The sequence below is a fragment of the Rhinoraja longicauda genome, chromosome 9 (assembly GCF_053455715.1).
Source record: "Rhinoraja longicauda isolate Sanriku21f chromosome 9, sRhiLon1.1, whole genome shotgun sequence".
NCBI lineage: Eukaryota > Metazoa > Chordata > Chondrichthyes > Rajiformes > Arhynchobatidae > Rhinoraja > Rhinoraja longicauda.
Genome location: NC_135961.1, coordinates 35,834,153 through 35,848,286, shown reverse-complemented (window position 1 = coordinate 35,848,286; position 14,134 = coordinate 35,834,153). Strand labels below are relative to the sequence as shown.

The following is a 14,134-nucleotide window of genomic DNA, read 5'->3' as shown; positions in this document are numbered from 1 at the left end:
TGTCTATGTGCTGTCTTGAAGTGTTCATTTTCAGATTCAGATGACATAATTTTATTATTGTGGTATTTGTTAATAACGAAGAAAAAAAAAACTTAACCATGAGTTTACCAAATTTTCACAGGTAACACTAGCAGTATCTGCATTGCAAAAAAATCTTGAACAAATGTTTTGCTCTCTGGAATTGGACGGTATTAAATATGTCTACCAAATCTTAATCATTTAAGACAGAGTCATGCAGCATGGAAACAGGCCCATCAGCCCAACTCATCCATTCCGACCAAATGCCCTTCCAAACTAATCACATTTGCCTGCATTTGGCCCGTATTCCTCTAAACCTTTCCTGTCCATGTACAGACACCATGCATTTCACACAGGGGTTACTTGGAAAAACAGCGCGTAATTCAAAAACATGTAAATTAACATATGCACAACTAGGCTGCCAGGTGGCGTGTTATTCCAGAAATAATTTGAGCACGTTATTCCAGAAATATGAGTACGTAAATCTGGCTTTGGTATTAAATGAACAAGTGTGTTATTCCAAAAACGCATGAATCTAACATGCTTAACACACGAGATGCCTTTATTTTATTTCTGTTCAAGTGATTAATGTTAGAGCCGGTTAATATGCATTAAAGTTAACTTTCTTTCTAATCCTGTAGTTTTTGGACACCTGTCATTTGACCCTGGTAAGCATCCATCTGCTAAAGGACATGCCAGCAAATTATTCGCTGCAGAAGAAATGGAAAGCTTCAGCTTCACGGTGAACCCTCTGAGCGACAGGTTGTCCATGCTGAGCACAAGTAGCGAGACCTTGCCCCTGGGAGTATCAGAGTCTGATCTGCAGGACCAGCAGGCTGAGATGTTGCACAGTTCAGAATCTGGCTGCTCCCAATCCTCAGCCGGAGACAACAGCAGCTACGAGGCCGAACCCATGACCATGAGCACTTCCAAGACCAAAAGCAGCTCACAGATTTGGTCAGAATACTCGGTGGACGACATAGTCCGGCAAGTGGTTTCGGACTTGATCAACACTATCGTCAACGGATTGAAAGATGAGTCCGAGCCTCTTGAATACCAGGTTCTGACTTCCACTATTATCAGTGCAGTGGGATCGAGCCTTAATGTACAGACAGCAGACAACACTGTCCAAAGTGATAGTAAAAGCATGCTTGCTCGAAGTCCCCTGAATGAGGTACCTCAGTGCGTTGGTCCTGAGGGTTTGCTGGCCTCCACGGATGGTGGCTTTGGGACTGTGACGGAAAGTCTAAGCAGACCCAGATCGTCACCGGCTATTGCAACGTCAGAGAACCCTTCCCCTAACTACAGCCTCTCTGCGGAAGAGGTACAGGCACTGAAAAGGAGTCCAACTGGTGAGCACATAGGACAACATGGGCAAGTAATGGAGAAACTATCTGCCACAGAGCTTGGTTTCAAAGATTTTCCTAAACCCCCCGGGGCAAAGCCCAAAGCAAAAGTCAACAGAAAGAGGGATGATGACAAGAAGAAAGCTCAGAATGAGAAAATGAAGACACTTAATGTGTTCTTTGGTGATAGCCTAGATCTAGAGAACTGGTATAGCTGTGGCGAGGGAGAGGTGTCCGAAATCGAGAGTGATGTGGGATCGCCAGGAACTTGGAAAACGTCAAAATTTCACATTCATCCTTTGTACCAGCACGTTTTGCTTTACCTCCAAGTGTGCGATTCTACAAGGGCTTTGCATGCTCTGTCTGCCATCGAAGCCATCTTGAAAGCAAACCCAGCAGGATTTGTGAACGCAATCTCTACCACAAGCGTGAATAATACCTACACTCCACAGCTCTCCCTACTCCAGAACCTCATGGCCAGGCACCGCATCTCGGTCATGGGCAGGGACTTCTACAGCCACATCCCACTTGACTCCAGCCATGCCTTCCGTAGCTCCATGTACATAGAGATCATCATCTCTCTCTGTTTGTATTTCCTGAGGAGCTACTACCCAACCCATGTGAAAGTCACCCAACAAGATCTGTCTGGGAACCGAAACCTACAGATTGTCAGCATCCAAATCCTGACTCTGCTCTTCACAGAGCTCGCAAAGGTGACCGAGGGTTCGGCCAAGGGTTTTGCCAGCTTTATCTCTGATGTGTTACTGAAATGCAAGGTTCAGAAAGTGGTGCTCCATTGCTTGTTGTCATCGATCTTCAGCGCCCAGAAATGGCACCACCTGCGAACGGTAGGGAAGAACGTCATGGCCATCGAAGAGGGCCTGTCTGAAGACAGCATAATAAATTTTTCCGAGGATGAGATTGACAACTGCAGCACGCTGCAGACTCAGTTACTGAAGCTGGTGCAGCGGCTGATAGTGCTGGAGCATCGCGTGATGGTCGCCTCCGAGGACAGCGAGGCTGGCTACGAATTTGTCACCTCTGATCTGGAGAACAGCAATCCACAACAACCGCACATCTCCTTGCAATACCTGCACTCCCAACCCATTACCTCTCAGGTTATGTTCATCTCCGCTGTGATTAAAGCACTGAATCAACCATTTTCCTGCAAAATGGATCCTCAGTGGATTGGGTTGATCACGTCAGTTCTTCCGTACATGGGGAAAGTGCTGCAGAGAGTGGTGACAGCCGTGACATTGCAGCTGTGCCGAAATTTGGACAACTTGATCCATCAGTACAAGTACGAGTCTGGGATGTCAAACATCAGGTATGTGCTGTGGATGTCAGTGGTTTGGTTTGATGTATTTTATTCCATTTGATTGAAGGATGCAGCATGGAGACAGGTCCTTCGGCCCACTGTCCACGCCAACCATCGATCACCCGCTCACACTAGTTCCATGTTGTCCCATTTTCTCTTCCACTCCTTACACACTAGGGGCAATTTAAGAGTCGGGTGCTGTCTGGAGTTTGTACATTCTCCCTATGACCACATGGGCTTCCTCTAGGTGCTCCGGCTTCCTCCCACATTACAAAGACATGCAGTTTGTTGGTTAATTAGCCCTAGCATATAGGAAGTGAACGCTAAAGAAGGATAATATAGAACTAGTGTGAATGGGTGAACGATGGTCGTTGTGGACTCGGTGGGCCTAAAGGCCTGCTTCCATGCTGTATCTTTCAATCAATTTCAGGTCAAATTTAAGCAACCTTTGAAATAAATCAGTGCACAGATTGAAGGGTGTATTTTGTTCACACGTTTTCTTTGGGATTGTAAGAAACTGCGAATGCTGGTTTACCTTAAAAAAACCTCAAAGCGCTAGAGTAACTTAGCATGCAGGGCAGCATCTGTGGAGAACATGGATAGGTGATGTTTTGGGTTGTGACCCATCTTCAAACTCAATAGACAACCTATGGGGTCTGGACACAAAATGCTGGAGTAACTCATCGGGTCAGGCAGCATCTCTGGAGAGAAGGAATGGGATCGTTCTGAAGTAGGGTCTCGACCTGAAACTTCACCCGTTCCTTCTCTCCAGAGATGCTGCTGCCTGACCCGCTGAGTTACTTCAGCATTTTGTGTCTGCTTTCGATTTAAACCAGCATCTGCAGTTCTTTCCTACACATATGGGGTCTGGACCCATCTTCAGATTCAATCAGTGACATTTTGGGTCGGGACCCTTCTTCAGACTCCATAGGCGAAATTTTGGATCAGAACCTTTCTTCAGAAGATGGATCCTGATCCGAAATGTCACCTACTGAGTTCGAAAAAGGGTCCCGATCCGAAACATCGCCTATCAATGTCCTCTAGAGATGCCGCCTGACCTGCTCAGCCACTCTGGCACTTTGTTTTTTTAACTTTTTGATTTGTTTTGAAAGTCCAAGTCTATTCTAATCCACTTTATCTGGTTTTCCAAAGGCCCACATGGATGGCAGTGAGTGTTCCACCTGATATGATTCTCACTCTCCTGGAAGGCATGACGACAATTATTCACTACTGTCTCTTGGACCCGTCCATACAGTATCACCAGGTGAGTTACTCGTTCAGTGACTGACACTTTGCAAGCAACAACAATATTCCAACGTCACACAAAAAAAAACATTTAACGGGCTATAAATATGTTAAGATCATTTTTTTTTTAAAATGAAGAAATTTATGTGGTTTTCTTTGGAGATGCAGCATGGAAACAAGCCCTTCGGCCCAACAGGTCCATGCCGACCATCAATCACCCATTCACACTCATCCACTCCCTATGTGCTGAGGGAAATTTTACAGAGGCCAATTAACCTACAAACCCGCACATCATTTGGATGTGGGAACAAACCGTAGTACCCAGAGGAAACCCATGCTGTCATAGGAAGAACGTACAAACTCCACACAGACAGGCACCCGAGGTCAGGATCGAACCTGGGTATCTGGTACTGTGGCTCTACCAGCTATGCCACTGTGCCACCCTGCATCCTGTTGATAAATCAAGTTCTTAGCATAGATTCTCACTGTAACCTAATAACGCAGCCTGAAATGGAAAGAAAATGTCACAGTATTATTGTAGTGATAAACCTTTGCTGGTGATTAATAACATATCCTTATATTTCTTCTTCTCTGATGAAGCAACCAAACTCAAAATGTCGTCTGTCTCTCCGCAGATGCTGCCTGACCCACTGAGTTCCTCCAGCATTTTGTTTTTGTTTCTAGCATCTGCAGTTCCTTGTGTCTCTTTCTCTTTCCCTCCATATTTTAATTATTACGCAGTATGGGGAACTACTATAATGCAAAAGCACACCGTGTGATGGCTTTAGTTAGGCCTACATTTCTACGGGTTTTATGCATTCCGCTTCTGTAGGTTGCTGCTTTCAATGGTGCTTTATTACCACATGTGCAAAGTGCAAACTCACAGTGAAATTATTTTCTTACAAACAGTCCAGTAGAGTATCGCCATACCATCCCCGATTAGCAATTGTACAGAAATATTCTGCAGAGCCTGTATGCTCGAGGCGTCATGTTTGGCGCCATTTTCCAAGTCCAGTCCACGTTCCAGTTGTTATGAGCGGTGCCTGATTTGCTTTGTATTGTTGATTGAGTTCTGGTACTCAAAACACAACTGTATGAGTCTAATGACATAATTCTTACATTTGTATGCTACAACCTACCACTTGTGAATTAAAGGAATACCTCATGCAAAGGAGAGTCTTAATTCCAAGCTGAATACTTTCCTTTCGCTTGTTTAATTGTTATGCTTCCACCATCATTTTTGAATCATTACTGTGTACTGTATAACCTAATTCAAACATCTGGTTGCTCAGTTTAGTTTTTAGTTTAGAGATACAGCTCAGAAACAGGCCGGAGGGCCCACCGAGTCTGCACCAACTAGCAATCCCTGCACATTAACACTACCCTGCGTAGACTAGGGACAATTTTTACATTTACACCAAGCCAATTAACCTACAAATCTGCACGTCTTTGGAGTGTGGGAGGAAACCGAAGATCACGGAGAAAATCCACAGGGAGAACGTACAAACTCTGTACAGACAGCACCCATAGTCAGGATCGAACCCGGTTCTCTGGCGCTGTGTGGCAATAGCTCTACCGCTACGTCACCTTGCCGCAGTATGGTGTGTATATAATTGAGCAAAACATAAAGTGCTAGAGGACCTCAGAGGGTCAGGCAGCATCTGTGATGGGAATGAACAGGCAATGTTTCTGGTTGGGACCCTTCTTCAGATTCAAGAAGTCCATTCCCTTCCCTGTTGCTGCCTGACCTGCTGAGTTGCTCCAGCACTTTAGAGTCACAGAGACATACAGCAAAGAAACAGGCCCTTCGACCCAACTTGCCCATGCCGACACAACTTGCCCAGGATTCCTCCCAGAAATCCTAAGGATATGCATTTCAGTAGGTTAGTTCACCTCTAGAGTGCAAGTGAGTGGTAGAATCTGGGAGTAGTTGATGGGAGTGTGTGGAAATTAAAATCGGGAACTTGATTGCAATTGTGTACTCAGTAAGCTGAAAGCATCACTTTCTCGCTGTATGGTACTGTGACCCTATGACATTCCTCAATTTATATATGTCATTACTTGTCGCAGCCACATTTAATGAATAGCAGAACACAAAGTTCTGGGGGAACTCAGCGGGTCAGGTGGCATCTGTGGAAGAAATGGGGCACAACTGGTCGTGCTACTGCCCCACAGCAACAAAGACTCAGGTTTGATTCTGACCTCGGGTGCAGTCTGTGGAGTTTGCACGTTCTCCCTGTGACGGCATGTTTCCTCCAGTTTTTCTGGTTTCCTCCCACATTCCAAAGACGTGCGGGTTTATAGGTTAATTGGCTTCTCTAAATTGTCCCTAGTGTGTTGGATAGAACTAGTGCATGGGGTGATTGATAGTCGGCACGGACTCTGTGGTTCAAAGGGCTTGTTTCCACGCTGTATCTCTAAACTAAACTTGCGGGAATGAATGATCGATGCTTGGCGCGGACCTGGAATGGCCTGTTTCCATGCTGTATCTCTAAAAATGTTTCAGTCCATATAACCCTGAGTTTGAATGTAGTTACTAACACTGCCTCTTGCTGTTGTTTTCCCGTGAGTAATTGTCTCTATCCGACAGAATTCCAGCTTACCCTGATCCAATAGGTAGGTTGTTAACCCCCCTCAAAAGGTGTTCCAGCTTATTCACACATGGATGACTGATGCACAGAAATCAGGTTACCTGAAGGTGTAGAAACTAAAGATGTGTCCAAGAGGCTGCAACATGCCCAGGCAAGGCAGCACAGTGGCGCAGCTGTAGAGTTGCTGCCTTACAGCGCCAGAGACCCAGGTTCGATCCTAACCATGGATGCTGTCTGTACAGAGTTTGTATGTTTTCCCTGTGACCACGTGGGTTTTCTACTGGTGCTCCGGTTTGCTCCCATATTCCAAAGACATGCAGGTTTGTAGGTTAATTGGCTGCTATAAATTGTCCCTAGTGTGTAGGATAGTGCTAGCGTACGGGCTGATTGCTGGTCGGCGGGGACGCAATGGGCCGACGCGTCTTTTTCCACGCTGTATCTCGAAAGACAGGAGGTGAGGTGCTTGCAATGGACCTCTTTGTTGTGGTACAGGAGGCCACAAACCAGTGGGCCAGAGAGGGAGTGCAATAGAAAATCAAAGTATCAGGAAACGGGAAGGTTGGTATTGCCTCATGGTCTGAACAGAGGCGTTCCTCAAAGCAGTCACCCCACTCAATCTGCATTTGGTTCCTCCAATGTTGAGGAGAAATCAATGTAGAGTACCACATTACCACAATAAAGGAAGGATGTGGTAGCAGTAGAGAGAGTGCAGAAGAGATTCACCCAGATGTTATAACAATGAACTGCAGATGCTGGTTTATACCAAAGAAAAACAAAATGGTGGAGTAACTCAGCAAGTCAGGCAGCATCTCTGGAGAACATTAATGGGTGACGTTTCGGGACGGGAAAAAGAGTCTGAAGAAGAGTCGCGACTTGACACGTCACCTATCCATGTTCTCCAGTGATGCTGCCTGACCCACTGAGTCAGCACTTTGCTTCTTTCACCAGGATGTGGCCTGGAATGGAGGACTGTAATTATAAGGAGTGACTGGATAGACCGGGTTCATTCTCAATGGAATGGAGAAGGCTGGGGGGGTGACCTTAGAGATGTTTGCAAAATTTAAGGGCATTGATAGGTTGATTCCCTACCCCCGCCCAGGACCAGCAATCTTGAATCAGAGGGCATAAGAAAATAACTGCAGATGCTGGTCAAATCGATTTATTCACAAAATGCTGGAGTAACTCAGCAGGTCAGGCAGCAACTCGGGAGAGAAGGAATGGGTGACGTTTCGGGTCGAGACCCTTCTTCAGAAGATGGGTCTCGACCCGAAACGTCACCCATTCCTTCTCTCCCGAGATGCTGCCTGACCTGCTGAGTTACTCCAGCATTTTGTGAATAAATTGAATCAGAGGGCACAGGGTTTTAAGTGAAATGTGGCGACATTAAAAGGAAATCTGAGGGGTGGGTTCTTCACACAGATGCCGATGAATGTGTACCTGCCAGAAGTAGATACAATTACAACATTTCAAAGGCATTGGATTAGAAAGTTGAAGAGGGATACGGGTTTTAGTGGGGGCAAATAGATGGGCATCATGGTCGGCACAGACAAGGTGGTTCAAAAGGGTCCGTTACTGTTCTGTACAATTCTGTGATTCTGAATTTTCAAAATAATTCTGTATGAACAGGCTGGTCGGTATCAGCCAGGGGTTAGTGGTCTCGTTCTGGAATGAGCACTTCCCTTTAAATCCAGGCTTTCACAAATAGTCAGTAGTAGACAGTTTAGTCTAGTTTATTGTCACGTGTACCTAGATTCAGTGAAAAGCTTTTGTTGCACGCAATCCAGTCAGCGGAAATACTATACATGATAACAATCGAGTCATCCACAGTGTACAGATACATGTTCAAGGGAATAATATTTAGTGCAAGATAAAGTCGGATCAAAGATAGTTTGAGGGCCTCCAATGAGGTTGATAGTAGCTCAGGACCTCTCTCTAGTTGTTGATAGGATGGTTCAATTGCCTGATAACAGCTGGGAAGAAACTCCCTGAATCTGGTGGTGTGCATTTTCACACTTCTGTACCTCTTGCCTGATGGGGAGGGGGGGAGTGACTGGGTGTGAGATTCATCCTTGAATTTGGTGCTGGCCTTGCTGAAGCAGCGTGAAGTGTAAATGGAAAGAAGATTGGTTTGTGTGATATTCTGGGCTGCGTCCACAATTCTCTGCAATTTCTTGTGGTCTTGGATGGAGCTGTGATGCATCCCAATGCATTTCTACGGCACATCTGTAGACGTTTTGTGATAGTTGTTGGGGACCTGCCCTGAATGAGGTCTGAATCAGGTGTGAATGAGTCTGAACCAGGCTTTCACGAGTAGTTGGTGGTGGACAGTTTACCTCTTGTCTGTGCTTCTAGGGCAGGTCTGAACAAGCCAACATCGAACAAGACAGTGAGCACTGCTCTAACTCCAGTTTAGGTTTCCTGAGAGTCCTTGTACTATTTCATTAACGTTCTTCCTTTCCTGACCTACCATTTGTCTTGTATGTTCATGTCACTTACTTTCTGCTCTATTCGTTCCCTGCTAACTCCATCTCTTTTCCTTTCACCAGGCTCTTCATCTCCTGCTGTTCTCTCTCCACTGTCTGTTTCTTTCCTTGCTCTTCCATTTTCCTCCGACTTTTCTGCTATTGTCCCTTTCGTCTCTTTTGTCTCCCCAGATGTACACAGGGAGAGGCGGCAGCATTGAGACATTAGGTGAGTTACAGGCAGCAGCAAGCCGAGTTAGGAGGTCAGGTTACTGGAGCCTGGGTCCATTGCAAATAGCTTAATCGATTAACGTAATGTAGTGCAGTGATAAAGATTTGAGTGTATTCTGGTCACCTTTTCACCAGAGTGCCAAGTTCACAGGTTGTTGGAGCAGAATAAGGCCATTCATCCCATCTAGTCTACTCCACCATTCATTCATGGCTGATCTATCTACCCCATTCTCCTGCCTTCTCCCCATAACCCCTGACACCCAAACGAATCAAGAATCTGTCTATCTCCACCTTAACAATATCCATTGCCTTGGCCTCCACAGCCTTCTGTGGCAATGAATTCCACAGATTCTCCACCTTCTGACTAAATAAATTCCTCCTCATCTCCTTTCCAAACATACATCCTGTTATTCTGAGGCTGTGTCCTCTGGTCCTAGACGCTCCCACTGGTGGAAACATCCTTTCCACATTCATTCTATCCAGGCCTGTTATGCAAAGGCTCTTGCTTCTATGTTATCCCTCTTTCTCATCCACTCCCTAAACACCAGGGGTAATTTACAGAGGCCAATTAACCTACAAACTCGCACGTCTTTGGGATGTGAGAGGAAACCGGAGCACCCAGAGGAAACTCACATGGTCGCAGAGAGAACCTTTGGGTTTAGGTTTAGGTATATTATTGTCACCTGTACTGAGATGCAGTTTAGGTTTAGGTTTATTATTATCATGTGTACCGAGATACAGTGCAATGCTGCTGTTTGCCTGCTATCCAATTAAATCTGATAATAATGGCACAATGGCGCTGCGGTAGCGTTGCTGCCTCACAGCACCAGAGACCCCAGTTTGATCCTGACCTCGGGTGCTGTCTGTATGGGGTTTGCACGTTTTCCCTGTGACCGCCTGGTCGACGTGGACTCAGTGGGCCGAAGGGCCTGTTTCAGTGCTGTATCTTTGCAGCTGCTGCCTGATCTTTTAAGAGACTTTTAGAGAGGCACATGGATATGCAGGGATATGGATCACGTGCAGGCAGAGGTGATTAGTTTAACTTGCCATCATGTTTGGCACAGACATTGTAGGTCAAAGGACATGTTCTTGTGTACTGTTCCATGTAAGAACTTTATATTACATAATTACAACAATTATCAATATTTTAATAAAACACAAAAGTGCTGGAGTAACTCAGCAGGTCAGGCAGCATCTCTGGAGAACATGAATAGGTTTCATTTCAGATTGGGACCCTTCTTCAAACTTGTATTTCGGGCCGGGATAATTCCACAGACTCAAATTTTCTGTCCATTTCCCTCCACAAATGCTGCCTGACCCGCTGAGTTCCTCCAGCACTTTGTGTTTTACTCAGGATTCCAGCATCTGCAGTTCCTTGTGTGGTCAGTGTAAACTTGTCCTGCTACTGAGACCCTCTGGCCTTCAATAGGTTTTCCTGGGGAGGTGTCAAAGCATGACAAGTGCAGGCAGGCAGTATCCAAGATCTCTGAATATTCAAAATACAATGGAAAAGGTTGACACTCTACTTAAGATTTTGTAAGTTAATTGCCTGCTTTTCCTTTTCAGTTTTTGGTTACGGTGGACCAGAAGTACCTGACTGAAGCACGTAATGGAATACTTTTCATCCTGTACACCATCATGTCGTCTGTGAGCCTATTGTGGGGGGTCCTACAAGCAGCAGATTCAACAGAGAGAACCACAGTGGCCTCTGCTGTTACCATCAACCTGGGCTCCACAAAGGTAGGTTTGAACTCAGGAAGTTCCCATTGCTGAGTTGATACAGTAAATTACAGACTGTAAGAAGGGTCTTGACCGGTCACGTCACCTATTCCTTTTCTCCAGAGAAGCTGTCTCACCCGCTGAGTTACTCCAGTGTCTATCTTCGGTTTAAACCAGCATCTGCAGTTCCTTCCTACAGTAAATTATTGGTCCCCCACCGATTTTCTAGCAACTGATGGTCCGGCACCTCCATTAATCCCCACACATTTACAAAAGCGTTGCGTGTGGAACACGCTCTTTCAGAACATGTGATTCCATCCTAAAAAAGTTAATTGTTTACTTCTTTGTTAATTGTTCATTCATTATTTAAGTTTTGAGCAGTCTATGTTGTTTTAAAGATACGGGAGGGGCATAATTAGTGGGTCAGATGCGTATGTTGAATTATTATTACATTGTAGTGAGTCCAAAACGAGCGTTATTGTTCAAAGGTCTTTATTCGTAGGTAACCGTAACAAACTGCAACTGCTTACTTTGGACACACACTACTTAACTAGCCAATACAATCTAATCTCATCTCTCCAGCTGGGCGCCAGACACAACTATACCACGCGCTCCCGCATCTCATGACTCGTTAGCCCAACCGAGGGTTCGAGACCCCCCCCGCTAATCCGTATGTCCCTACATGACCCCCCCCCCAGAACCCTCGAAACCGTACCTCACGGGTGCCCGGACCTCCCTCGGAACGCGTACGGAGGGGGGAAACCGATACCGCCAATGTGACGGGAGGCGGGGAGGTCGCCGCCGCCGGAGGCGATGGAGGGGCCCCGGTAGCGGAGGGCGTAGGCGACGGAGAGCGCTTGATCGGGAACGGGGGCCCGGGCCCAACCATAGGCGGCGGGGGGCTGAGGGGTGGCAAACAAGGCGCCGCTGGCGGCACCAGGGGGGCGGCCATAGGCCGGCCCCTGTGCGGCGGCTGGGCCACCGACACAGGGAGGTCCTGGTCCAAATGGGCCGGCTTGAGCCAGGATACGGAAACGAGTTCCTGGCGATTACCCACCTGTAAGGTAAAAGTGACAGCCCCTCTCTTCAGTACCTGAAACGGGCCCTGATAAACCGGCTGAAGAGGGGGGCGGTGGGAATCTTTCCGCAGGAACACAAAATCACAGTCCCGCAAGTCCAATGGGACGTGGACCGCCGCGCTTCCGTGTCAGGAGGTGGGGACTGGAGCCAGAGAACCTACCCGTGCCCGGAGGGAACCCAACACCGACGTAACGGGTGGTGGCAAAGCGGGGGCAGAAAGGAGGATGTCACCTGGTACCCGCAGGGGCGAACCGTAGACGAGCTCGGCCGAGGATGTGCCTAGCTCGGCCTTTGGGGGCCGTACTAATGCCGAGGAGGACCCAAGGCAGCTGGTCAGCCCAATCGTGGCCGGTCAGTCGGGCACAGAGGGACGCCTTAAGCTGCCGATGGAAGCGCTCAACCATCCCGTTGGATTAGGGATGATAGGCGGTGGTCTGCTGTAAGCGAGACCCATACAACAGTGCCAGCGCGGCCCAGAGGGAGGAGGTGAACTGGGCCCCCCGATCCGTGGTGATGATAGCTGGTACGCCGAAACGGGCCACCCAATGCAACGCCAGGGCCCGTGCACAGGAGGCCGCCGAGATGTCCGACAATAGGAGCGCCTCCGGCCAACGTGTAAACCGATCCACCACCGTCAGGAGATGAGTATAACCCCTGGAATAAGGCAATGGACCCACCAAACCACGTGGATGTGGAAAAAACGGACTGGGGGAACCTCGAAACTCTGGTATGGGGGCTGGACATGGCGATGAACTTTGGAGGTTTGGCACGGAATACAGGCCCATGTCCAGGCCGCCACCTGCTTCCGCAGGCCGTGCCAGACAAACCGGGCGGCCACCATGGCCGAAGTCGCCCTGATGGACGGATGTGCCAGGCCGTGAATGGCCTCAAAAACCTTACGCCGCAGGGCGGCAGGCACCACCGGGCGAGGGCGTGAAAGGGAAACGTCACACCACAACTTGGTACCTGTGGGGCCATACGCCACCTGCTCCAAACGCAGTCCCGAGGCTGTGGAGGCGTACACCTCGGCCGTTTTTTCCAGGCGCTGAGCCTCCGCTAGCTCCTGGAAATCCACCTGTCCGCCTACCACGGCAACGGAGGGAATGGCCGGCCGGGACAGGGCATCAGCAACAGTATTAAGCCTACCCGCAATATGACGGACATCGGTGGTAAACTCCGAAATTAGGGTGAGGTGCCGCTGCTGGCGAGCTGAACACGGATCAGAAACCTTAGCAAAAGCGAATGTCAGAGGTTTGTGATCCGTGTAGGCCACGAAAGAACGGCCTTCCAAAAAATAGCGGAAGTGGCGGACTGCTAAATAGAGGGCCAGGAGCTCCCTATCAAATGCACTATATTTGAGCTCGGCTCGCGAGAGCTGCCGGCTGAAAAACGTCAGGGGCTGCCATTGACCTTCGACCTGCTGCTCCAAAACCCCACCCACTGCCATGTCTGAGGCGTCCACCGTCAGAGCCGTGGGGGCGGAGGAGCGCGGGTGCACCAGCATGGTGGCGTTGGCGAGGGCCTGTTTGACCACGACAAAAGCCGTCTCTGCAGATGTGCACCATACCAGCTCTGCGGGGTTACCCGCGAGGCATAGAAAAAGGGGGCGCATGACCCGAGCTGCTGCAGGCACGAACCGGTGATAAAAGTTCACCATGCCTACGAATTCCTGCAATCCCTTGATGGTAGTAGGACGTGGAAAAGAGCGGACTGCCTCCACCTTAGCTGGCAAAGGGGTGGCTCCGGCCGATGTAACCCGGTGACCCAAACAATCTACCACCGACAGGCCGAATTGGCATTTGTCCGGGTGCAGAATCAGGCCGTGGTCCTGCAGCCTCTGGAATATAGTGCGGAGGTGGACTAAGTGCTCCTGGACCGAACGGCTGGCAATCAAAATGTCATCGAGATAAATAAACACGAACGGCAAACCTCGACCCACACGGTCCATGAGACGCTGAAATGCCTGAGCTGCGTTTTTAAGGCCGAAAGGCATGCGCAACCACTCAAACAATCCGAACGGAGTAATGGTAGCCGTCTTTGGGATGTCCGGCGGATGGACTGGGATCTGATGATACCCCCGCACCAGATCGATCTTCGAAAAAATTGTAGCCCCCTCCAGGCTAG

The 14,134-nt window shown here is 48.2% G+C and overlaps 1 protein-coding gene across 2 annotated transcripts in view; it reads left to right on the top strand.

The window, feature by feature from the left end:
* The window catches only part of dop1a (DOP1 leucine zipper like protein A), a 122,871-nt gene that overhangs the window by 70,942 nt on the left and 37,795 nt on the right, over positions 1–14,134 (top strand). For both annotated transcript variants that reach the window (XM_078405137.1, XM_078405136.1), the window contains exons 20-22: positions 660–2,691; positions 3,835–3,946; positions 10,778–10,951. In XM_078405137.1, the coding sequence (XP_078261263.1) occupies positions 660–2,691; positions 3,835–3,946; positions 10,778–10,951 (2,318 nt within the window). The remainder of the gene's footprint in view (positions 1–659; positions 2,692–3,834; positions 3,947–10,777; positions 10,952–14,134) is intronic.